At 44.7% G+C, this 26,105-nt stretch overlaps 2 protein-coding genes across 5 annotated transcripts in view; one reads left to right on the plus strand and one right to left on the minus strand.

Annotated features, from left to right (window-relative positions):
- ZKSCAN2 (zinc finger with KRAB and SCAN domains 2) overlaps window positions 1–26,105 on the minus strand; it is a 502,693-nt gene that overhangs the window by 393,700 nt on the left and 82,888 nt on the right. The gene's annotated exons all lie outside the window — the stretch shown is intronic.
- Window positions 8,178–26,105, plus strand: part of LCMT1 (leucine carboxyl methyltransferase 1) — a 55,158-nt gene continuing 37,230 nt past the window's right edge. For 2 of the 4 annotated variants that reach the window (XM_082362583.1, XM_082362584.1), the window contains exon 1: window positions 8,180–8,440. In XM_082362583.1, the coding sequence (XP_082218709.1) occupies window positions 8,331–8,440 (110 nt within the window). In that variant the 5' untranslated portion in view covers window positions 8,180–8,330. Of the gene's footprint in view, window positions 8,441–26,105 lie in introns of all 4 variants that reach the window. The other 2 variants (XM_082362585.1, XM_082362582.1) reach the window with 2 other exon arrangements.

The raw sequence follows: 26,105 nt of genomic DNA on the forward strand, positions 1-26,105 counted from the left end.
TGAAAAAAATTCTTTACTCCTGTCACCATCTCATTTCTCACTGACTTCTTTTTGAAAGCATCACAAAATCTTGTCTCATTAATGCCCCAGGCATTTTTGAATGCCTTAGAAAGTAGTCTTTTTACTTACTTAAACTCTCTGTAGTGTCTGATAAATGTTATCCCCATCTTCATTCTTTAAATTCTCTCCACCCTCTTTCTTTTGGGGATGCCACTCTCCTTAGGTTCCCTTCCTAACATCAGACTTTTCTTTCTCTGCTTCCTTTGTGACTTCATCTTCAGGCCACTTCTTTTTTTTTTTTTTTTTTTAATTTTTATTTTATTTTTGGCTGTGTTGGGTCTTCATTGCTGCGCGCAGGCTTTCTCTAGTTGTGGTGAGCGGGGGCTACTCTTCGTTGCGGTGCGCAGGCTTCTCATTGCGGTGGCTTCTCTTATTGTGGAGCACAGGCTCTAGGGTGCGCGGGCTTCAGTAGTTGTGGCACGCGGGCTCAGTAGTTGTGGCTCGCGGGCTCTAGAGCGCAGGCTCAGTAGTTGTGGCACACGGGCCCAGTTGCTCCGCAGCATGTGGGATCTTCCTGGACCAGGGCTCGAACCCGTGTACCCTGCATTGGCAGGCGGATTCGTAACCACTGCGCCACCAGGGAAGGCCCAGGCCACTTCTTGATGGATATGTTCTCTAAGGTACCACTGTCAGCTGACTGAATCTTCTCACTCTCCCTGTGATCTCAGGGCAAGCTCATCCACTTGACTTTCACCTGGATGCTGATGACTTCTGAATGCCTATATCTGACCTCCCCCTTCTCCTGACTTGACACTGACTTATCTAATTGTCTGCTGGACGCCTCTATCAGGATATCCATGGGCTTCTCAAAATCGTCATGTCCAAAAGGGAACTCAGTAACTTCCCTCAGAACCCTCTTCCTCCTCCTTTCCTTTTATCATCTCCCAAGACCTCTGTCCATCTTGTCACCCAAGCAATAGGCCTCAGAGTCATGATTGATCTCTCTGTCTCCCCCAATCCATATCCAATCAACTACCAAATAGACCCTAATTCCTCCCCTTCCTGTCTCTTCCATGGGCTAGTGGGCAGTGGACTCCTCACTCGTCTTGCTGGTTCCACTCCTGGACTTCCTTGAAGCCATTCTGCACACTGCTGTGAAGGTGACTTTTCTAAGATAAAGATCTGATGTTACTTCCCCACCTTAAATTACTTTAGGGGTCCCTGCCGCCTGGAGCCGAACTTTAACAGAGTAGCCAAGGCCTTGCCTTTGTAGCCTTACTTCCTGCTTGTCACCCACACATAGGCCACCCTCCAGCCACATGTGACTTCTTGCAAACCCGAACAGACTATCACCCAAATAACTTCAAGCCTGTGAGCCTAACCATAGCAGGATAATGCCTTCCAAAAAGCACAGATCAGAAGTGTTTAATCTGCCTCCTCTTCACCCATTGTTGGGAAGGGCATTCCCACCCTAAAGTTATGCGGAGGGCCCAACACTGAACAGATGAGTGCCACAGCAGTTTATTAGTCATGTATACTCATAGCCTGGGGAAGGAGGACATGGTGACACCTTGCAGGGCCACACGGAGGTTGCACTTGGGAACAGAGTGAACAAACAGGGGCTCTAGCGGGAAGACTTTGGAGGAACGAGAGGGTGGAGGGGTCTCTAGTTCCCCCAGGAGGGTTGTCTGAATAATTTCACAGGCTAGCAGGGAATTGGAGGCCGCTACTTGGGGATAAACTGTGCCTTGTCCCTGTGATAAGGACGGTGGTTTGGCTAGGGGACCTTACCTGTGGGAGCAGAAGGGGAGGGGAGATTGAAGTTAGGCTATCTGCAGCCCTCTAGTTTTGCCAGATGTCAAGGCAACGCTTAATAGTGAATCTTGATTTCACGGCTTTATACCACAATTGACTCTTTGATAGCTTGACATCAATTTAAACCTTGGTGATGACTGAGACTTTTAGGGAGTAGGTGAAGTCCTTCCCTAGGCAGTGAAGTTGGCACTTGACCAAGAGGGAGACGTGGTCCTCAACAACATAAAGTATATGAACTCATTGATGTTCACTTAGTTGATCCCAAAGGGTCTGGGGGAGGGGAACATCGTCCAGCTCCATGGCATCTGGCAATGGACTGATGACCAGAGGCCATACCCACCTACAGGTAGGATGTGCTAGAGGGCTCAGGTTTGGCTCCACCCTGTAGCAAGGAGGCCTTGATAACCGTACTGAGCTTGTGGGAGTGTTGCTTCCATGGCTCAAGGAATAATGGGCAGCTGGGTATGGAAGCTTGGGGTTTGGGAGAGATTCTATTTCCAGAAGAGCCCAGTGCATGTCCAGAAATTCCTGCTCTGATAGTATGTGATGCAGGGCCAAGGAGGGCAGTTTCTCGCATCAGAAGCCCAAGGACAACTTACAGACATCATGAGCAGTCCAGAGACTCCAGGAAGCAGGAGGGGAAGTTGCTAAAGCCTCTTCACTGAAGGAGTCTCTGAGGGCACTAAGGGGAGTGTCTGTTGATTTTAATTTAGACAGATTCTAGAGCCTGTTGTTGGAGGGACCCCCGCTCAAGGTGGGCTCATTTAAAAGTAACAGCATAAATGCGCTTAAGTAAAATTTGTAAACCAGGAATACGTTGCCTCCAGAACCCAAAAAGGACTAAAAGATGGTGGACTCGTGTATCCTTAACAAGTGTGTCAAACAAACGTCTGTAAAGGAGGATGTCATAAAGGTAATGTCATACCTGTACTCCTGGAGAAAGGTGGGTGCATTTAAGATCTTGTCTGCAAAGACTGTGTGTGATAGCAGAGCTGTTTAGTTACGCTGTGGGTAACAAGGTAAAAGTGTACTGTGCCCCTTTGGAGATGAAGGCAAAGAGGCTGAGAGAATGTTGAAATAGGCATTGAATGGAACCTATTAGCCAAATCTATAATAGCAAAATATTTACCATATTTAAATTTAGTGGGATCCTAGGTATTTCAAGGGTACCCAGGATTTGTTTTAATCAGGTATAGTAAGACACAAAGACACAGAAATGACTGTCCTGGAGGAAGTTTTTTATGCCTATAGATCCAGAGAAACAGGAGGTGCAGCACACCATGGAGGGCCCTGCCATGCCCCTTCCCCCCACTTTTGTTTTTTTCATCAGTTCTCAGGCCGTGGGCTGCCATGGATGTGCCCCTCAAAACCGTTAGGGGTAAGGAGAGCACACAACTGCTCCAAGGGAAGATGCAGCACAGGAGAGATGGACAAGGTCACTACTTTTGCCTGAACAGCAATGACTCAGGAGGCAACCAGGGGGCCATTCTTAAATCTTCCTGGGGTCATGGCCTCCTTCCTTTCTACAAACAACACAAGGGGTCATCCCCAGGACTGTGGTTGGCGGGGGCGGGGGGTACTTTCCCAAACAGAGTCTCTATGGCTGCCCCAAGCAGCCAGTGATGGTTATCTGGCTAGACACAATGACCAAAGTGCTAGCCCATGCCCAGTAAGTGGAACTCAAACACCCACCAGTTAAGACATGATGTTGTCACTGGTCTCAGGTAGGAGCCTCAGAGACCACCTACCACATACAAGCCACACTTGATGGCATCTCAATCTGGGATACAGTCAATTAACAAGAGTTTTTGCCTCGTTGGCAAGCATGAGACATTAGGGTGGGAAGAGATGGCAACATCCATTTGAAATAACAGAACATGAGCTAAAGCCCAAGCTGGCCAGCAACTGGTACTTACATCCCAGATAGTAACTGCTGCCTTACAAACCAGTTAAGTAGCAAAGGAGCTGGTAGTTAAAGCTGACCGAGTGTCCTCAGCTGAGGTTAGACCATCCTGTTTGTGATGCCAGTTGTCTTACTCACCTCTTCTTCAATTCGTCAGTGAGAGAGAGATTCCCTCCCTAGACTAATGGGGTTGGCTGAACACACGACACTCTACACTGAAAGATGGGATGAACAGCAGTTTACAAGTCACATTTACCCACAGCCCAAGAGAGGACACCACTCACCATGCAGGGCCACGTGGGGGATTACACTTGGAACAGAGTGAACAAGTAGGGGCTTGGGAGGCAGACTTTGTAGTAACAAGAGGGTGGGGACAAGCCCTGGTTCCCACAGGAGGGTGTGATGGGCTCGTTTGGATAATTCAGTGGGCTGATAGGGAACTGAAGCCTGCTACTCGGGAATAAGCAGGCACTGTGTCTGGTTCCTATGATAAGAAGGATCATATAGCTAGGGGACCTTACATGTGGGAGAAGAGGTAGTGAGGAATTGCAGTAGACCATTTGAGGCCCTCTCAATTTTACTAGATGTTAAGACAGCTCTCAATATTGAATTTTAATTTCAGGCCTCATGCCACAAGAAGTTATTAAAAAGTATTTCTTCCTTGAACTAATAATTGAGTTCAATAATGTCACAGGATACAAAATAAAGACAACAAGCAATTGTATTTCTAGATACTAGCAATGAACATGTGGACACCAAAAATTAAAACACATTTACAGTGACTAATAAAAATAAAATAATTAAGTGTAAATCTAACAAAACATGTCCAGGACTTGTATACTGAAAACTCTACAACAGTGGTAAAAGAAATCAAAGATCTAAACAAATGCAGAGATATACCACGTTCATGAATTGGAAGACAAAGCATAGTAAACATGTTAATTCTCCCAAAATTGATAGATTTAATGCAATTCCTATCAAAACCCAGTAAGCCTTTTTTTTGTAGATATAGGCAAGTTTATTCTAAAATTTTGTGGAAAGATAAGGGAACTAAAATAGCTAAAACAATTTTGAAAAAAGTAATAAAATGGGAGCAGTCAGTCCTCTCCATTTCAAAACTTATTATATAGCTGTAGTAACCAATACTGTGTAGTATTTGCAGAGGGATAGACACATAGATCAATGAACAGGGAATCCAGAAATAGTCCCACAAAAATATGCTCAACTGATTTTTTTTAATAAATTTATTTATTTTATTTATTTATTGTTTTTGGCTGTGTTGTGTCTCCATTGCTGCACGCGGGCTTTCTCCAGTTGCGGCGAGCAAGGGCTACTCTCCGCTGCAGTGCGCGGGCCTCCCACTCTGGTAGCCTCTCCCGTTGCGGAGCACGGGCTCCAGGCATGCGGGCCTCAATAGTTGCAGCGCGCGGGCTTCAGTAGTTGTGGCACACGGGTCCAGTTGCCCTGCGGCATGTGGGATCCTCCCGGACCAGGGCTCGAACCCATGTCCTCTGCATTGGTAGGCGGATTCCCAACCACTGTGCCACCAGGGAAGCCCGCTCAACTGATTTTTGACAATTGTGCAAAAGCAGTTCAAAGCAGGAAAGATAGCCTTTTTAACAGGCCATAGCTGTCTATGGAAAGCTTGTGAGGAAATCGCAGGCCAAAAACTTGGAAAACTGGACCAGCAAAGAAGGAAGACAATGATTTGATTGAGGTTCTACCAGGTAGTGATGGGCGGGGAGGGATAATGTGCATGCAGCTCAGGATGAAAGCTGCAGGTGTTCATTTCATCTTTCTGAATTCAGCCTCTTCTGATTGATCCATCACAGGCTCTGGTGATTTTCCCATCAGCCCCACACGGCAAAGTCAGGTCACCCCTAACTGAGCATACAGTGTTCCAGACTCCATTAGCCTTCCCAATAGCAAAATTCTCAGGCTATATGAGGTAGCAAGATGGCCCTCAGTAGCTCCAAAGGTACAGCCTCCCGGGTTCAAGTCTGCCAGAAAAGGGAGCTCTTATAGACTTAACAACTCCCATTCAACTCCTGGGATTCATTCTGATTGGACCAACCTGGTCACTACCACCACATCACACACACACTCTTGAAGTGTAGCTAGGGTGATTTTGTGTGTGATTGGCCAGGCCTTGGTAAGGTTCCACCCCCAGTGTCAGGCATGGAATCTTACCTGATCCATGTGGACTAAAAGGAGAATTTGGTTCTCCATAATAAACTCTGGTTGTTGTTATAGAAGAAAGAATACTGAATAGCCAAAGTGGCAAATGTCCACTCTAGCCTCTCAGGGAGAAGTTTCATGGTCAAAGCCCAGCTATTTGCTCCCAATATTAATTAATGTTCAACAGGGCTTTTAAACTCTAGTTTCTTTTTTCTTGACTTTATCAGAGGATGCAGATTAGTTGTCAGTGAACTTTCGCCGGGACATTGTTCATGACTACCCCAGCGTAGTCTCATATTTGGAAGTGTTATGCAGCTTAAGATGGCTAAGCTTGCCATTTCCAGATTCCACTCCTGTATCATAAAGTTCCAGCGCCTTCACCAGGAGCTCAAATGGAATGAGCTAGCCCTGCCTGTAGGAAGCCTCTGGGGTGACCCCTCAGTGAAAAACTGACCAAAGTCCTCTGAATCACCAGTTTTTCTGAATCAAACTCTCAGCAAAGATCAGAGATATTCTTTGCTCATCAAACGAGAGAGAAAGAAGTTTCCACCTTCTTCTAGTCCCTCAGCCTCACCATCCAGACCTATGGAATTGACGTCCTATACTGCTACTTGCTGTTGGCCCACTGTTCTTGCCCACTGACACCCACGGAATGTGTACACTGCCGAGTTGGGAGCCTATGCGTGTTCACTGGTTTGCATTACCCTCTTGGCAAAGGACCACTCAAAGAAAGTGGTGTATTTCATCTCATCACCACTCCCCCTGGCAAAACTCCCTAACCTCAGCCTTCCCCACTGTCATTTCTACTTTGGGTATCAATGGGCTCTTGTTCCTCCGTTGAATACTAAGCAAGGATTTGATAACTGATCTTGCCCCAAGATATGTGTACTGGGTTTTTGTTGCCGTTTGTTTACTTTGCTTGTGTGTGTGTGTGTGTGTGTGTGTGTGTGTGTAAGACTCAAGGTTCTTCAAGTTTGAGTATATCCATTCTCTGCTCCTGACAGATAATGAAATGGAACATGCAAACACACTTTAAAAATTTTATTTAGAAAATGTTTTATTGGTGGCGCAGTGGTTGGGAGTCCGCCTGCCAATGCGGGGGACACAGGTTCAAGCCCTGGTCCAGGAAGATCACACATGCCGCGGAGCAACTAAGCCCGTGCGCCAAAACTACTGAGCCTGCGCTCTAGAGCCCAAGAGCCACAACTACTGAAGCCTGCATGCCTAGAGCCCATGCTCTGCAGCAGGAGAGGCCACAGCAGTGAGAAGCCCGTGCACCCTGTGCACTGCAACAAAGAGTAGTCCCTGCTCGCCGCAACTGGAGAGAGCCCGCGTGCAGCAACAAAGACCCAACGCAGCCAAAAATTAAAAAAAAAAAAAAAAAGTTAAAAAAAAGAAAATGTTTTATAATAAGTCTAGTACAAAATATATGAACGTCTTGAATATGCATCATAGTGAAACAAACACACGTGAACCTACCTCAGCTTTAGAAATTATTGAAGTATCTGTATACTCCTTCCCCACTCCCTTTCCCTGGAGTGTCCTACCCTCCTCCCTAAAGGTCACAAAGAGCCTAACTTCTGTTTTTCTCCACTCATTCCTTTACTTTTCTGTCTATTATTACCATATATGTTGTTTTTCTAAATAACATTAGTTTTGCTTGGATTGAACTTTACAAAAATGTTATCTATTTCTTCTTTCACCAAATATCATGTTTTTGAAATTCAGACACTGATGCTTGTAACTGGTAGCTCTAGTTCGTTCATTTTCACTGCTACGTAGTTTTCCATTGTATTCGTTTTCCACATATTCCTTCCCTCACAACATTTCAAAGGCGATTATGTGTGCAAAGCTCTTCGCCCAGTTCCTGGGGTAGAGTCAGCACTCAGTAAATACTTGTTCAATTACTGAATGAGACTGAGCCCCAACTGACTGTAGCACTGACACTTGTTTTTCCGGCTGGATTCTCTGCCCTTCGCCCCAGTGCTGAGGATCCTTCCAGCTCTTCCGCTCTGAGTTAACTACAGTTATAAAATTTCGTGACTAGCAATAAGAAACCCAGTGGCCTCTCAAAGCACCTAAGACTACAATTCCCGGAGAGCATTGCGGTGCTCCCTTGCGTCAATTTCAGTTTACTTTCTCCCTCCGGGAACTTCCGGGTTGTGTGGGCGGGGACAATGGAGTTGTCCAATGGGCACCTCCGAGGGCTGATGGGCGGGGAAATTGTCCAATGAGCATCTCCGCAAAGGCGCCAATCAGCGGGAAGGTTGCTGGCGCAGCCGCCCTGGGCGGCGTCACTGAGCCGCGCCAGCTGAGCCTTGTAAGAGCTGAGTCTGTCTCTACTACCTTGTCCGGGGCTCGCTCCTTCTCCCGGCGTCCGTCGACCCCGCTTCCATGTCACCGGTGGACGCAGCACCCCGAAACCTTCACGCCCATGGCCACTAGCCTGAGGAGGGCTTCTTTCACTGCATCTTCTTCTTCCCCTACCGACACGGACGACGAGGGCGTGCGCGGCACTTGCGAAGATGCTTCTATATGCAAGAGGTGACTGCCTGGCGCGGGGTTAGGGGCCGGCATCTCCGGGGGGCTGGGGCCTAGGTGGGAGGCGGGCCTGTGTCTAAGGCATACGCTTTTACGCCGGAAGTCACCCGTCAACTCGTGCGACATCTGTGAAATGCTCAGAGCAGGCATTCATCTACTTAACTCATAATTATCTAATTTTTGCTGTGGGCGAGGCACGGTACAAGCCCGCGGATACCGTGCCTGGGATACGGCGCTGAACCAGGCAGACGTGGACTTGGCCTTCTCGGAGCCAAAGTCTTGCTGGAAACACACTTGAAGCGAGTACTAACAACAGTTTTGATAGGTTATGGGGAGAAGTGCAGAGTCTCCCTCTTTTGTAGGTTACATTCCATTGGGACTTGGCGTGATCCCCATTGTGCACCTGAAACTCAGGTCAATTAAGGGGGGAAATGACCTGTCTAGGGTCACATAATATTTGTGTGCAGAGCCAGTATTTTCCAGAGCGCTTTCCTGTGTGCTATTGGAGTCTACACTTTTGCAGGCGTAGTGGGGGCTATGTGGGGGGGCGTTGCGAGCACAGGTATGTGTCACGTACCTGAAAGCATGAAAAAGAAAGCATGAGACTTGAGTGTATGCCACTCATTCATTCATTCAACAAAAATTATTGAGGGAATTCAGTGGCGGTCCAGTGGTTAGGACTCTGCACTTTCACTGCCAAGGCTGCGGGTTCAGTCCCTGGTCAGGGAACTGAGATCCCACAAGCCTGGCGGCGCGGCCAAAAACAAAAACAAAAAAACCTCCAAATTATGGAGAGCTTACTTCCTTTTGGCTGGTTGGTGGGTATTCAGTGATTGAGAACACATGATGAAGAAGATTGACATGGTGTCTGAACTCACCCCCTAGTTGGAAAAGACAGGAAGCAAATAATAACCCAGGAAGTAATACAGTTACAACTTTGTGTTTAATGCTGAGAAATACAGTGCGCCATTAGAGTTTGAAATTTAGTTGAGAACAGGTGACTTAAAAAAAAGAAAGAAAATAGGGGTATAGGAGGGTGTTCAGGCAGGTCAAGGAAGGAGTATGGACTGTTTGAGGAACTGATTGAATGCCTTGGAAGCTGCGGCCTTGTAGGGACCTGGTGGGGAAAACAAGTTTTGGGTTGAGGCTTGAACTTTTTGTAGGTCTTGGAGACTAAGCATAGTGATTCCGAGCAGGGACTCTGGAGCCAGACTGTCAAGCTGGGCCATTCACTAGCTGCGTAAACTTGGGCAGGTTACTAAATCACTCTGTGTCTCAGTCTCTTGATCTGTAAAGTGGGGATGAAAATAATACCCACTTCATAGGTGCTTGTAAAGATGAAATGATATTAAATATTAGTAAAGCACTTAGTGCAGTGTCTGGCGTGTAGTACGTGTTAGTGGTGGTTGATTAAATAAATAAATAAATACATTCATAAGTATTAAAGGCTTGGAGGCAGTCCCTGCTGAAATTTGTGAACTTAAATGAATTATACCCAACTGTATTTCTTCTCCAGCTTTTGATCTCTGTTGACCACATCTGTAGCATTATTGAATTAGAAGCAATTTTTCTCGTATTTGACTGCTGTTTGCTAAGAGAATAAGAAGTGCCGTCAGAATTACCAGAGAGAAATAAAATACTTTTCAGTAGCACGTTAGGGCTAGGTTTATTTAATATTTATTGGAAATACTTGGCTCATTTAATATTTGTTGGTAACATTTTTGGCCAACTTGCCTATATAAAGCAAATTAGGTACTATATATAAAATAGATAACTAATAAAAACCTACTGTCTAGCACAGGGAACTCTACTCAATACCTTGTAATGACCTGTATGGGAAAAGAATCTTAAAAAAGAGTAGATATAGGGCTTCCCTGGTGGCGCAGTGGTTGAGAATCTGCCTGCCAATGCAGGGGACACGGGTTCGAGCCCTGGTCTGGGAAGATCCCACATGCCGCGGAGCAACTGGGCCTGTGAGCCACAACTACTGAGCCTGCGCGTCTGGAGCCTGTGTTCCGCAACAAGAGAGGCCACGATAGTGAGAGGCCCGCACACCGCGATGAAGAGTGGCCCCCGCTCTCCGCAACTAGAGAAAGCCCTCGCACAGAAACGAAGACCCAACACAGCCAAAAATAAATAAATAAATAAATTAATTAATTAAAAAAAAAAAAGAGTAGATATATGTAGATGTATAACTGATTCACTTTGCTGTACAGCAGAAATTAACACAACATTGTAAATCAACTACAATACAAATTAATTTAAGAAAACAAAGCAAATTAGCTGTAAAATAGTTCAGACAAGACACAAAAGTACAGAGAAATAGTATAACCAGAGCATGCCTTTCCTTGGCTCTCTGTTGGATGGTTTTTATAATTTCACCTTTTCTCTGCCTCAGTTTCCAATGCCCTTGGTGTCTTCAGACGTCTCAACGTCGTAGGGGAAGTTTGGGTTTGGAACTGCAGAGAATCTAAGGCAGTAGTTCCCAGCCGAAACTGCACACCAGCATAGCCTTTGGAGCTTTTAAAAGAAACGCAGATACTCAGGGCCGACTCTAGATCCACTGAATCAGAAGCTTCTGGGATAGGTTCCAGGGCCGTAAAAACCAGACATGTTTGCCATCTGGATGCATTTCATCAAAGCTTTTTTTGCACTGGGTTTTCTCTCATCTGGAAAAAACATGAAAAGCGATAGTGAGAATCCATAAGTTAATGTTTTAAGATATTTTGCAGGATTTAATGAATTTCAAGTTCTGTTGACACTGTGACCTGCACCTTCACTGTAACATGTGAAACCCTTAAGTCTTGTCAAAAAGTCATCTTGTTAAATAGGGATTCCTTGTGTTAATTGTGGGCATGTTACTCTCTTTCTGCCTCAGTTTTCTTATCTTTATAATGGGACTAATAATGGTAACTTGCCTTTTAGATGTGAGGATTAAATGAGATAATCCATGCAAAGGTTAGCACAGGATCTGGCACGAAGTGAAGCCTTCAGTAAATTCTTATTGTTATTTTGATTTTTCCTCCAGTCTGAATACTATTTGTTTGAAGTTACTGAAATAGCTGTGGGTCAGGCTGGTTCCTGCCGCCACGAGTTACAGCTGTAAGATCCCTAAAATAATGTTCAGAAGCCGATTAGCTCCCCAGGGCTCCTACAATTCTGTTATTTCTGTTTTAATTTGCTCCCTCCTTTTGGTTCAGAGCCCTTCTGCAGATAATAATGCTGTTATCGGTCTCAGAGGGCTGTTGTGAGGCTTAAATGTGGAGTGCTTCCAAGAGTGCTTGGCACACAGTAGGTGTTCAAAATTGGTAGTTGTTGTCATCGTCACTGCCCCACTGTCACCAAATCATCATCATCATCATCGTCATCACCACAGACTCTATCACTCCTACAGTCCAACAGTTAGAACGCTTCTGATTGGATATATTAGGTTTATGCCTAATAACTCCCATTTGATTCAACAACTATCTATAGTGCACTTACCAGGATGGCTAACTCACCCCACTCCCCAGTCTTCCTTATCTTCCCCATCATGCTGTGCCCCTAAGTCAGTTCCCCACTCTTGTTCACCCTTTATCGCACCCCTCCTCCTGCAGCCCCCACTGTGCCCTCTGAAATTACCACTCCATAATCACCAGCCGCCTCTATTTCCTCAGCCTCTCTTTAGTCATTCCCTCCCTCTCTTTGTATGGACGCCGGCCCTTCCCTGGGGATATCCTTTTCTTGAAGCCAAGTCATGCCTCTGTCTTCTGATACCCTGGACGTCCTAGAATCGGGAGGGTCAAAATTTGTGTCCTCACTGCTCTTTGTCCCCTCACCCCATTTCTTTGAGGCCCACGTCCCCAGCATCCTCTCCTCCATATTACTGTTTTTTACCTTCTGCCGGTTATTCACCTAATTCATTGATGACTTGGGTATCTGGCCCACAGGCCTTCCTGTCTGCCTCAGTTCTTGCCATCATCCTAGTTGACTTCCTGGCGCGCATGTGGAGGACCCAGTGTACACGCGGGAACACTCATTCTTGGACACCTCATCTGCAGTGATCACCTCTGCTCATCCACCTTTGTCACCATTCCCACCACGATCCCCTGGATTTCCATCCCGGTGCTGCATGCACCACCTCACAGATGAACAATGCAGCGCCCTTCAACCCCAGTCTCTTCTTTTTTTTTTAAAAAACGTGGTGATCCATTTATTTATTTATTTATTTATGGCTGTGTTGGGTCTTCGTTTCTGTGGGAGGGCTTTCTCTAGTTACGGCAAGCGGGGGCCACTCTTCATCGCGGTGCGCGGGCCTCTCACTGTCGCGGCCTCTCTTGTTGCGGAGCACAAGCTCCAGACGCGCAGGCTCAGTAACTGTGGCTCACGGGCCCAGCTGCTCCGCGGCACGCGGGATCCTCCCAGACCAGGGCTCGAACCCGTGTCCCCTGCATTGGCAGGCAGACTCTCAACCACTGCGCCACCAGGGAAGCTCCCCCAGTCTCTTCTTTCCAACACGCTTGATCAGTTGTTTCTGCTCTGCCCTCAGCATCCTTCTCCTCGGGACCTCCATGGTTTTCTCCAGCCTGTAGACACTTCCCTGCAGGCTGTTACCTCTTAATTGAGCTTCGAGTTCATAGTCCATCCTTCAGTGGTTCTCTTGGCGATGGCTCCATCTCCCTTGCCCTCAGTGCTAGTAAACCCAGACCCTGGTTGAACCAGACTCTCCGTTTTCACCCGGAATACCGGTGGTAGAAACCACACAGCGGGGCGGCTTGGTGCTGCTGTGTGATTTCGTGTCAGCCAGCCTCACCTGTGCCCTTACAGCTCATTCCAGCGTGATTCTCTGGCTAGCTCACTTTCCTGTTCTCCAGTGTTTTGAGTGTAAAATGCGTAATGAAAATGAAACATTAAAAAGTTGATAGACATTTTATTTTAGCATTGCCTTATTTTCCAGCCAGTGGGAAGTTTTCTTTTTCATCTATGAATTTGAAACTTTAAAGTTATTAATCTTGGGAAAGCAGATGAAAGCCCCGAGTTAAAATAGGAGACTCTTTTTAAGTTAAGGGAGCTTTGGGGCCTATCCGTAAGGGGTGTTAGAAAGAACTTACAGGATTTGGGCTTCAGTTGGGTAATTTGGGGGAGGGTTCGAGGAAGCAGGGATTTGCCCGGGATTGGGTGCTCACAGGAGGCGGGGACAATTTTGTGATTGGGTAGCTCAGTCTTTTCTAGGGGGAGGTGTGTCTGACTTTTCTAGAGTCAGACACTCTGTGATTTGTAAAGAAGCCACAGTTGCTCATCTCAGCCAGGAGAGAGGAGTGTTTGGGACCCTGTGGCTGGCATGATGACCTTGGTTTTTGTCTGTTAGACAGAATTATGAAGGGGTCCTGTTTTGTCTCAGTTCATCGCTCTTGCAGTGCGACCTTGCGCTGCTGGTCCTGCGAGATTGTTTCTGTCCAACAGAAGGACAGCGTGGCCTCTGTGAGCACCAGGCAAGCATCTAACTGCAGTGAAGCCTGGCTCATGGTACCAGGCCAACTCCTAGCGGTCAGCACTGGTTTTCTTATTTTCACAGGGGAGGAGAGGTGAGTCTTAAAAAGACGAATAGGTGTTTATCAGGCAGAAGAAAATAGCAGGAGCCAAAGAACATAGAGATTGAAGCTCTTGAGGTTGAAGTGTTAGGGGAGCTTGACCTTGGACGGGCGCTGGGTAGCAAGAGAGAATTCCGGAGAGGTTGTCAGAGAACAAAATGGGGAAGGTCCCAAGGACTTTTAAGTTGGGGAACTGACATGATCTGGGTTTGCGTTTTAGAAAAATCCCCAGCAGCTGTGCAGCAGATGGGCTGGTGACAAAGGGAAAGTCTGTTCCCTTTTCCTTCCCGACGGCCACAGCCCTCGCTCACTTGATCTGTTGCAACACATCCTTATTGTTCTACCTGCTTCTAGTCTGGCCATCTCTCCTGTCCAAGTGTTTATACCGGGGCCAGGGTGATTTTTTCAGAATCACAAATCTTATCCTGTCACTTTGCTACTTGAAACTTTTTGATTCTCTGTCAGCCACAAGATAAATAGCGACACACCTCACCTTTCCTGATCTGATCACGCTACCCTGGATCTGATCCTTGCCAACTGGAAATATTTCCATTTGGATTTCTCAGAATTTCTCAAATTTATTATTTCCAAAACTGTGCTCAAGATTACCTTCCCGAATTTTCCTCCACGCCACCCCACCCACCCCAACTCAGTGGGTGATGCCATTGTCCCCTCAGTTAGAGTAAAAAAGGTAGGAGTCATCGTGGAGCTGCCCTTTCACTTACCCACTGTGTGATCAATCACCCAGACCTTAGACTGTGTCTGCAAAATGTTTCTGGAATTTACTTCCTTTCCTCCACCTCTGCGGCTGCCATCTCAGTCCACACTCAGGTCATCCGTAGTCTGAGCCGTGACACTCATCTGCCAACTGAGCTCCCCAATCATGCTTACCTCCCCAAGTCCAGTTCTCACACTGAAGCCAAAGGTTTGCAAAAGGCACATGGGACCTTGTCACTCCCTAGTTTAATGGCTTCTTGTTGCTGTTAGAAGAAGAGCGAAGTATTTCTCACATGGTCCGCCCGGCCCTGCCTGCTCTGTCTGGCTTCTCCTATCTTGCTTCCCCCCACTCTTCCCTTCTCGCCACCGTCCTCTCAGTTCCTCAGGCGAGCCCTGTTCCTGTCTTTCCTGGGGCCTTTCAGCAGGCCGTCCCCTCCCGAAATGCTTTCTCCCACCCTTCCTTGTCTGATCGGCTCCGTGTCATCCCTCAGACTGATGCCTTCATTTGATATTCGTTATTGAGACCCTGCTTAATTTATGGAGGCCCTGTTCTAGTGTGGATGCGGAAGTGAATGAAACAGACAAAAGCGGAGCTCTCATGGGGCATGTATTCCAGTGGAGGAAGCAGCCAGGAAGCAGACGAGCAACATATCTGGCACGTGAGATGGTGGGCGATGCTGTAGGAGTGTTGGAAGGCCACGTGAGCCGGGATGGCCAGGGACCGCCCCATCGAGAAGGTCAGTGCTGGGGAGGGAGTGAGCCCTGAGGATGGACTTCTGGGGAAACAGTGTCCCAGGCAGAGTACAAAGGCCCTGTGAGGCAGGAGCTGGCCCCGCCTGTCCCAGGAGCTGCAAGGCCCGCTGAGTGAGAGGGAGAGGAGCTCTTTTAAGGACGCAGCTTTCACTCTGAGTGAGATGGGAGCCGCTGGGGGACTCAGAAGACGAAGGTGACTTGATGTGGGTTTGAACAGGATCCCTTCAGCGTCTCTGTTGAAAACAGACTGTAGGGGGCAGCCTGGAGGCAGGGAGATCTGCTCTCAGAATATCCCAAGTCAGAGATGCTGGGGGCTTGGATCAGGATGGTAGCGGTGGAGGTGCTGGGAATCCGAAAGATTCTGGATACACTGTGGAGGTCAGGCTGATAGAATGTACTGACGGATTGGATGTGTGATGAGGAGTTAAAGATGACGCCAAGATTTCTGTCTTATCTCAGATGTGGCTCCTTCCAGGAGGCCTCTTTGGCCCCTGCAGACAAGATGTAGCCTCTGTTCCGTGTTCTCATAACACTCTGTGCGTCTCCTTTGTGGTCATCAGCCCAGTTGTAGTTCAGACATGCTGTTTAATGTCTGTCCCTCCGAGCAGAATGAAAACAACACAAAGCAGGAACCTGTCTACCTTAGTGCCATTCGCATTATAGGCACACAATAATTATCTGTCGGATGGCTAAATTGATTAGACCCGAATGCAAATGCTCAAGATTATATATTTCCTGATGAGGTCTTAAAAATTCTGGTTTTCTGTTTAACTGGTTTTCAGTGGTCCGTATGTGTTAGAAGCCAGACCAGGGGCTGTAAGGCTGAAATTCCACTGTGCAAATAATAGAAGTTCATCTGATTTCTCAACCGAATCGACAGATGTCCCCCACTACCCCGTCATCAAAGCAGGACACAGGATCACCTCTCAGGAAAGCCAGCGTTTTCCTGAGGGCCCTGGCCTCTCCAGCACACTGATTGCGTCTTCAGCTATGCCCCAGAGAGCAGGGCTAAGATTTTGATCTGAAATATTTTGAAGGCAGGTGCCAAGGTACTTTCCACTCCCAGAGAAGACATGTCACTTTAGAACTAGAACATACTGTGGAGGATACGTTAGCTGCCAACCTTGCCCATCAAAAAGGTCAAATAAACTGTGGATGTTTTATCGCCCCCATTTTTTATTTTTAATAAAAGGAAAATATTAGATTTTGGAAAACATTTGTGAAAGGTAGTGATCTTAGATCTCAAATAGTAATATCACATCTTTTTTTTTTCCCCTCTCTTAAAAGCTTAATTTTTTTAAATGAGAAAGGTGAATACAATTGACTCTTGAGCAAGATGGGTTTGAACTGCACAGGCCCACTTATGCAGGGAGAGTGTTTTTTCATTAAATACAGTTTTACACGATCCAAAGTTCTCAAATCTGCAGATGCGGAACCGAGGATACAGAGGGCCAACTGTAAAGCTATACCTGGATTTTCTACTGCGTGGGGGTCAGCACCCCTAACCTCCACGTTGTTCAAGGGTCAACTGTACTTTTTCCCCACTCAGGAGCCTACTATGAACATATTGTACATGTAATTTCACCCAGATCTGCCTCATTCTTTTTATTGGCTGTACAGTATTCTGCAGTGTGGTTGTACCTTATTTGACTGTTCTTCTTTTGGTCAACATTTAGGTGGTTATGATTTTGCTCTTAAAATCGTGCTGTGATGAGCATCTTTGCACACGTGTTTGAATTTTCCCATGAGACAGATTTCAGGGGAGAGGCTTCTGCAAGATGGTCCTCCAAGGAGGTGATAATCCGTTTCCATTCTTATCCATGGTGAACGGAGATGCTAATCATGGAACATTCTCAGTCTCTTAGATTGTTCACCAACTGGCAGGTGGAAGATAACACCTGTTCTTAATTTGTATTCCTAAAATCACGAGTGAGACCGAGCATTTTTTGTCTGCTCACACACTCATTGATATTTTCTGTGTGAATCCTCTCTCCCATGTTGCTGTCCTACTGGGTTGTTGTCTTTTTCTTGTTCGGTTATTTGTATTTTTATTATTGATTTGTAAGAACCTTTTGTATCTGGAATAGTAATCCTTTGCCTTGGTATTTGTTGCAGCATTTTCTCTCAAGCTGTTGCTTGTCTTTCAGTATAGCTTGTACTGTACATTTCATAACACAGAAATGGTGACGCTTTAGGGTATAGAATCTGACAATCTAACTTTATGGCTTGTGGTTTTTGGGTAAAGCTTTGAAAGGCCATTCTCAATCTTTATAACATTTTATTTTAGCACTTCTATGGTTTTGGCTTTTATGCTTAGATCATTCATCTATATTTATTATTTTGGACGTTATAAAGTAGCAGTTTTAACTTAATTTTGTCTCAAATTATTAGCCAGTTGTTCCTATATCATCTATTGAATGGTCTTATTTTCCCCATTGACTTGAAATGTCACTTGTATACTAAATTCTTATATATACTTTAACACAGCAGTGCATAGGTCATTCTTTTTTTTTATTGAAGTATAGTTGATTTACAACATCGTGTTAGTTTCAGGTGTACAGCACAGTGATTCAGTTATACATATATATATGTATATGTATATCCTTCTTCAGATTCTCTTTCCTTATAGGTTATTACAAAACATTGAGTATAGTTCCTTGTGCTTTACAGTAGGTCCTTGGTTGTCATTTCTTGACTTCCAGTTGAAATCGCTTTTTTTTTTTTTCCCCATTTTGATGTCTGAAAACTTTTGACTCATAAAGTTACTCAGCTGTGAATTGATTCAGTGCTCCCACAGCTTTCTTCGCAGGGTGAAGATAGGTTTGTAGCAGGGTTATCAGAATTTTTTAGTCTGTTTGAGCAGCTGTGCTCCAGGAAGAAAGAAAAGGAAGGGATACTAGCAAGAGACATGTATGTGTCTGAATCTGCCCATTTTCATCAGGAAAGCAGTAGCTTTTTGGGAAGCCCAACCCTGTAGACTTGTACTTCTCATTAGCCATCATTAGGACACATGGCTCCACTCCTGGGTGCAGGAAAGTGTGGGGAGGTAAGAATTTCTAATAGGGCAGATTGATGCCTCAAACAAAATTGGGGTCCTCTTAGGAAGAAAGGGTGAATGGATATTGGAAAGGGAACTTGGAGGATTTGCTACATCCCTCACCTTTTTTTTTTCCTTCTAGGATTTCCTCAGGTATTCTTAAGAGAGAAGGGAAATGGGGAGAGGGAGATAATTTATACAGAATAAAATGTTCAGTTTGATGAGTGTTGATAGTTGCATATATCTGTGTACCACCACCCGAAACAAGATACAAAATATTTCTGAAACTCCAGAAAGTTCCCTTATCTCTAGTTAGTCTCCTTACCACTCCCCCGCCCCCCAGCAACCATTTTCTGTTTCAGGCTACCATAGATTTACCTATTCTTGAATGCCATATAAACAGAATCATACAGTATGCATTCTTTTTGTGTCTTCTTTCACTCAAGATGTTCTTTGAGATTCATCCATGTTGTACACGTTGTCACAGATAAAGCCGGATGCTAAAGTGGTAAGGTCAGATTTTAATCAGTAATAACTATTGCAACAGGGAAAAGAATCCAGCATGAACTAAACTCAACTCTGATTTGTACAGCGGGTGTTTTAAAGGGCAAATGAGGGAGGAAGGAGGGGGGCAAGCAGGGATTCAGTAGAATCAGAGAAAAAATTACAGAAAATGGGAAAAGGGGGTGTTGATCCACCAGAAACCGTCTGGATTCACTAGCTGGGAGACAGGGAGGCCCTATCTTTAGGTGTTGCCTGGAACCAGCAGTAAGTTCTTTTGGCAGCCTTGAGTTTTCTCAGGCAGGCATGCTAAGGGGGACTAGAGACACCCTAGCCGTGTGGCCTTGAGCTGTTAGGAACTATGTTAATGTTTGCTCAGGTCTTTATATTATAGGCCACGGTTGAGGTCTAGTAGAGGAGATCTCAGAGGAGCCTGGCTAGAGTTTGGTCAAGGAGAGAATCTTTGTCGGGGTAAAATAGTTTGCTCCTTTTTGTGTTGTATAAATGTACCACGATTTGTTCATCCATTCACCTGATGATGGACATTTGAGTTGTATCTAGTTTTTGGCCATGGTGAATAGGCTGCAATGAACATTCTTATATAAGCCTGAAATTTTTCTTGGATAAATATCTAGAAGTAGAATTGCTTAGTCATAGGGTGGGTATGTATTTAACTGCCCGACTAATTTCCAAAGTGGTTTATCAAATTACACTTCCCACCAGCAATGTATCAAAACTCCAGTTGCTCCATATCCTTGTTAAACATTCAGTATTGTTAGTGAGTGTGAAATAGCATCTCATTAAGGTGTGAAATGGCATTTCCCTGGTGACAGATGTATACTTATTGTGTGCTTATTGGCCATGCCTGCATCTTCTTTTGTGAATTGTCTGTTCAGGCCCTTGCCCATTTTCACTAATGATGATAATGTTGATTTTGACTTGTTGGAGTTCATTATATATTCTGTATAGGAATCGTTTGTCAGATAGATGTGTTGTAAATATACGTACACATATAGGAAAGTGAAAATTTTAAATATTATTTACAATAGCATTAAAAAACCAACTGTCTAAATCCCAGTCAAAACCCTAGCCATCTTTTTTGAAGAAATTAACAATTGATTCTAAAATGTATATGGAAACACAAAAAATCTAGACTAGCCCAAAAAAATCTTCAAAAGAAGAGTGAAGTTGGGGGACTTACACTGCTTAATCTACTGAATTTTAAGACCCACTGTAAAACTACAGTGATCAAAACAATGTGGTTTTTGCATAAAGGTAGAAAAATAGATCAATGAAACAGAAATAGACCTATACCGGTGCTGTCAGTTGATTTTTGCCCCGAGTGCCAAGTCAGTTCAGTGGGGAAAGGTCAAGTCTTTTTAACCAATAATTCTGGATCAACTGGATATTCAAGTGGAAACAGAATGAACACGGACCTCCTTCTGTACCCACATACTAATTTGGGATGGACCATAAACCTAAATATGAAAGCTAGAACCGCAAAGCTTCTGTATGAAAACATAGGGGAATTACCTTGGCAGCCTTGGGGTAGGTAAATATTTAGTATGTAGAACACAAAAAGTACTAACTACAAAGGAAAAAGAGATAAACTGAGAAAATGAACAGACAAGCCTCAGACTGGAGAAAATATTCAGAATACAGGTTCTTAAATGTTTTATTTTTTTCAAAAGTACATCAGCATTATTCAGGTCCATGGCATCCTGTTACTGTGTTCTGTATTAATTTTATTAATTACATTTTCTGTTTTTTTGGTTAAAAAGTTAGATATGGGACATTGTACCAAAGGGACTGATTTGATTCTTCTACTTATTTCAGTCTCTGTGAATGTAGGTTCCTTTTCCGTTTACGCTTTGCCCACTATTCAGTGACTGCTTACAAGAGAGACAGTAGATTGTAGATCATATTACTTCTTGTAAAGTAATTAGATGTTAGATGAAGCCAAAAGGCAATACCAGTAGTCTCCTTTGGGAGGAAACTAGCCTGTGAGTCTTCTTAGTTATTCAGGCCCAGTTTTTTAGATGATTGAACACTTAAGGTCTGCCAATCTGCTTAGGAAAACAAAAAGAAGCTTTCAAGAGCTCCCAAGAAAGGAAGCAAATCCACACTCTGTTTAGGTACAGAGTCTATTGCCCTTAAGACTTTGCTTCCTATCTTCCATTTATAAACCAAGAATAGAACCAACAGGAAATAGAAACCAAAAATTGAAACTAAAAGATGTAGAAGAACAACAATAAAATTAAAAGTTAGAGGACCACAAGAAGTATGCAGTTAAAATCCCAAACTTGAAAATTAGTGCTGAGAATATTTGGTTGATTTTTGCAATTGCATATATATGGATATACATACATACAGATACATAAGTATCTATAAGCAACTAAGCAATACACACACACACACACACACACACACACACACACACACACACACACACACAATAGATATGTACCATTTAAGCACTGAAGTGTTGGGGGAGGGATCTAAATCCAGGTGGGTAGGTAGGTTTGTAAAGCAGTCAAATTAATTTCCCTAAAGGTTCTACAGCTTGGGCAAACTACTTTAGGGTTGTTACAAGGGCTGAATGTGTTCCTATTTGTCAAGCAGTTGAATGATGCCTGGCACGCAGTAAGCACACCGTCAGTGTCCAGGAGAAGTGAAACAAGCCAGCCCCAGCCTTGATCCTCATGGTCGGAGAGACCAGGGGGGGCCCTTTCCCATTCCCTGAATCCTCAGATGAAGAGATGCCTATTGGAAGGCGTCTCACAACTTCACATGAATTTCCCATTGTTGCAGCTGACAGTTACGCAAATAGGACAGAATCAGTAAATGTTTCTTTAATGAGTTGGTGGTTGGGCCAGATCACTGTTTCCCACGAGAGGAATGTGAGATGGTTTTAGGCGGTACACAGATAGATGTTTTAAATGTTAATGGTTAGGTATTTGTTACAGTGTGTGTTAGAAGAAAATATTAGGTAGCACATCAGACCTGAGTACTAAGAAAATTGAGTTTATTTAAAGACATATTACATTGGGGAGGAGGGGTGGGGGAGGGAAGGATTGGGAGTTTGGGGTTGCAGATGCAAACTATTATATATAGGATGGTTAGACAACGAGGTCCTGCTGTATAGCACAGGGAACTATATTCAATATCCTGTGATAAACCATAATGGAAAAGCATATAAAAAAGAAATTATATGTATAACTGAATCATTTTGCTGTACAGCAGAAGTTAACACATTGTAAATCAACTACATTTTAATGAAATAAATGTTAAAAAAAAGACATTACTTTGAACAGGTGGTATGTGAGTGTCATGAGCATTTTGAAAGCAATAGTGATTGAATGAAGATTGAGTGAATCTGTCAGGTCTTTCCAGATCTGAGATTTTTGATTCTTTGATTCTGGGTTTGAAACATGAAATCAAGATATTCAAATGGAAGGGATGTTTCTGGATTTGGGAAACAGAGGACGATCGTGGAAGTGACAGAACTAGGTGCACAGTATTGGGGTGTGGAGATAACCACTATTAACATTTTGGTATCTACTCTGGGCAGTCTTTATATATATATGTGTACGTTCATTCTAACAAACTTGGGAATGTCCTGTCCATATAATCTTGTAGCCTGTTTTGTCGACCCGATACTATAACTCCAGGTACAGCGTTCTTGTAAAAAAAAAAATCTTTGTGTTCATTCGTGGTTATTTCCTAAGGATAAAATCCCAGAAGTGGGACTGTTTGGCTGTTGTGTTCGCACGTTATTCTGGCTTCTTATACCTGTTGCCACAGTGCCTTGAAGCATGACCGTGCCAGTTTCCGGTTTGGGCATTGGTGCTCCAGGGCTCTCTTCCTCATTCCTCTCCAAAGCCAGGTTCTATAAAAAAGAGTTTTATTGCTGATTTGATAAGAGCAGTACTGCTCTCTGTTTTTGCTTTCATTTTCATTTTGCTTTTTTTTTTTTTTTAATCATTGATAAGGCTGAGCTTTTTGTATGTTCATTGGTCAGTTTTTCTTCTTTTGTGAATGGTTCATTTTTGTCCTTTACCCATTCTTTTTCTTCTGGAATATTAGTTTTTTCCCGTATTAATTTATGAGTCCTTTATACTGTAAGGATATTAGCACTTTGTGACCTGTTACAAATATTTTTCCTAGTGTAATATTTGCCTTGTATGTTCGTTTATGAAATCCAAACTTACTGTTGCTCTTGTTGTGAAGACAATACTATCTTTTTGATGGAAATAATTAACTTAGTTTAAAAAGAAATAGAATAACATCATTTAAAAATGGCAGATATTGGGCCTTCCCTGGTGGTCCAGTGGTTAGGACTCCGCGCTTCCACTGCAGGGGGCACGGGTTTGATCCCTGGTCGGGGAACTAAGATTCCACATGCCGTGTAGCACAGCCGAAAAAAAAAAAAAAGGCAAATATTCCTCCCTTGTTAGCTATTATGTTGCTAAATGTTGACATCTGGCGAGTCCCTTGTCATCATAGGCAATGGTGGTTCCTCATAGTTCAGTACTATTTTTTAAAATTGAAATATAGTTGATTTACAATGTTGTGTTAGTTTCAGGTGTACAACAAAGTGATTTCAGTCATACATATAAATGTGACAATACTATCTGAGCCATTTTGTGGCACACATGGTCTTGCATTTTAACTTCTCTGAAATCAGATGTGACTTACTCTCGATGTGTCCTGCAGACACTGTCAAGTCTCTTAGAGGTGTTCTCACCTGTGCAAGCTGGCGCGGAGGTTATTTCTGCTGGCATGGTATGGCTGGGCGGCTGTGACCCCGGTCCCCGGTGCTTTTAGTCCACATACTGTTTAAGGGCCATTTGCAGAAAGAACCCGGATCCTGATTGCTGTTGAAAATCATCCCTTGATACCTTCTAATGAGATCAAGAAAGAGCCAGTATCAAAACTTCCAGGGTGAGGATTAGCTGCTTGGAAGAAAATCTCAGAGAAGATGGTGGAGATCTGTTAAGGAATGTATCCTTGCCAACGCCCTCGATGGCACGGAGGTTGATATTGTGTTGAAAGGCACAGACATCCTGAAAGTGAAGTCTTAGCAGCTTACTTCACTCACCTTTTCCTTTTTCTGTCTGTACAAGAGAGAGAGATGATGACACTCTGTCCCAATGAAGGAGCTTTTTCAGTAACCACAAAATTAAAATTCTGAATGATAAGAAAAACATTAACTAATTGGCAGCGTTTTTTAACTTCTTTTTTCTTTATTTTCTTTATTTATTTTTATTTTTATTTTTTGGCTGCGTTGGGTCTTCGTTGCTGTGCGTGGGCTTTCTCTAGTTGCGGTGAGCAGGGGCTACCCTTCCTTGTGGTGTGAAGGCTTCTCATTGCGGTGGCTTCTCTTGTTGCGGAGTGCGGGCTCAGTAGTTACGGCGCACGGGCTCTAGGGCATGCGGGCTTCAGTAGTTGCGGTGCCTCGGCTCAGTAGTTGTGGCACGTGGGTTCTAGAGCGCAGGCTCAGTAGTTGTGGCGCACGGGCTTAGTTGTTCCGTGGCATGTGGGATCTTCCCGGACCTGGGATCGAACCCGTGTCCCCTGCCTTGGCAGGTGGATTCTTAACCACTGTGCCACCCGGGAAGTCCCTTTAATTTCTTTTTTCAGTCTTACAATTGGTGGTGTCCTGGATATAACGAAATATAGCCCATGTTTCGTGAACCTCTCGCCGTCCCCAGTTCTTCTAGTTCACGTTTCAGATGACTGGTTAGTACTCACTGTGTGGGTGCACTGTAATCTGCTCGGCTGAGTCATGGTGCCCGCCTCCCTTCAGAGCTCCCAGCAGCAGTGCCCAGCAGCAGCACCCTCTTCCTTCTTCGCAGCAGTGTGTTGTACATCTTTCTATCTTGGCCACTCTCACAGGCAAAGCAGTGAGCCTTCTTCCTCGGAGGCATGGGAACCACTGGCAGTCATCTAGATTCGAGGACTGCAAAGAGACACGTGTTGGAAAAATTAGGAAGTAGGAGTCATGGGAACTAGTGATCGAGGGTCCTTGTGTTATGTCCATGTGTCTCCCCAAATGATCGGGGGTCCTTGTGTTATGTCCAGGCATCTCCCCAAGTGATGGGGGTCCTTGTGTTATGTCTGGGCATCTCCCCAAGTAATGGGGGTACCTGTGTTATGTCCGTGCATCTCCCCACCTTTCTGTACCGCTGCACATCACTGACCGCGTCCATTGTGTTGTGGAGATCCATCCCAGGCTCCTGCCAGGCCCTGTGTGACCTGAGTCTGCTTCTCTCTCCAACCTCTTCTCCAGTTTCTCCTGTTTTCTTACTCTTCTCCGGCCGCCCTGCCTACTTCCTGCTACTAGAACACTCCACATGCACTCCCACCCCCGAGTGTTTGTATCTGCTGTTCCTCCTACCTGGAATGCCTTTTGCACAGCTGCCTTTCCCTAATTCTCTAGGACTCGACTCAGCCATGCCCTTTAAGAGAGGTCTTCCCTTTCACCTCTAAAGTAGGTCCTCCATCCGCCATACCATTATATCCCTCGTTTGTCATAATCTCTGTCTTTGTCTCTGTCCCTTCTCTGTTTTGTTCACCACTGTAACCCAATGCCTGGCACTTAGCAGACACTCAATAAATATTGCTAGACCGAATCAGTAGTATTAAATCAACTGATAATGCAGAGTTGGGAGGAATAGAAACTGCTCCTTGTTATCCGAGAGGGCACTAATAAATCCAGCAAGGAACACTTAGAGGGAGGCAAATTGATCAGCTTTTCAACAGTTCAAGTTTCTTCGCAGTGGGGTGAGTGCCTTCTCTGTGGGGAGTAGTCAACAGTGGCTCCATATTGTCGAAAGGATTCTTGCTCTGGATGTTGGGCTTGACTAAGGTCCCTTCCAAGCTTTAAAATGTTGGAGGCGTGTTCTCATCACTGGTTTACCGTTCTTGCTTCAACTGCAGATACGGCTTTTACCACTAGATGGCGCGAGATGATTCCTTTGAAATCAGTGTTCCTCAAACTGCCACCCACAGTGAGAACACATTTTTCACGGCACTTACACCCCCAACACACATTTGAAACAAAAGCTTCACAAAACACTCTTACAAT

This window comes from Balaenoptera borealis, assembly GCF_965194805.1.
Source record: "Balaenoptera borealis genome assembly, chromosome: 16".
In the NCBI taxonomy this organism is placed as follows: Eukaryota; Metazoa; Chordata; class Mammalia; order Artiodactyla; family Balaenopteridae; genus Balaenoptera; species Balaenoptera borealis.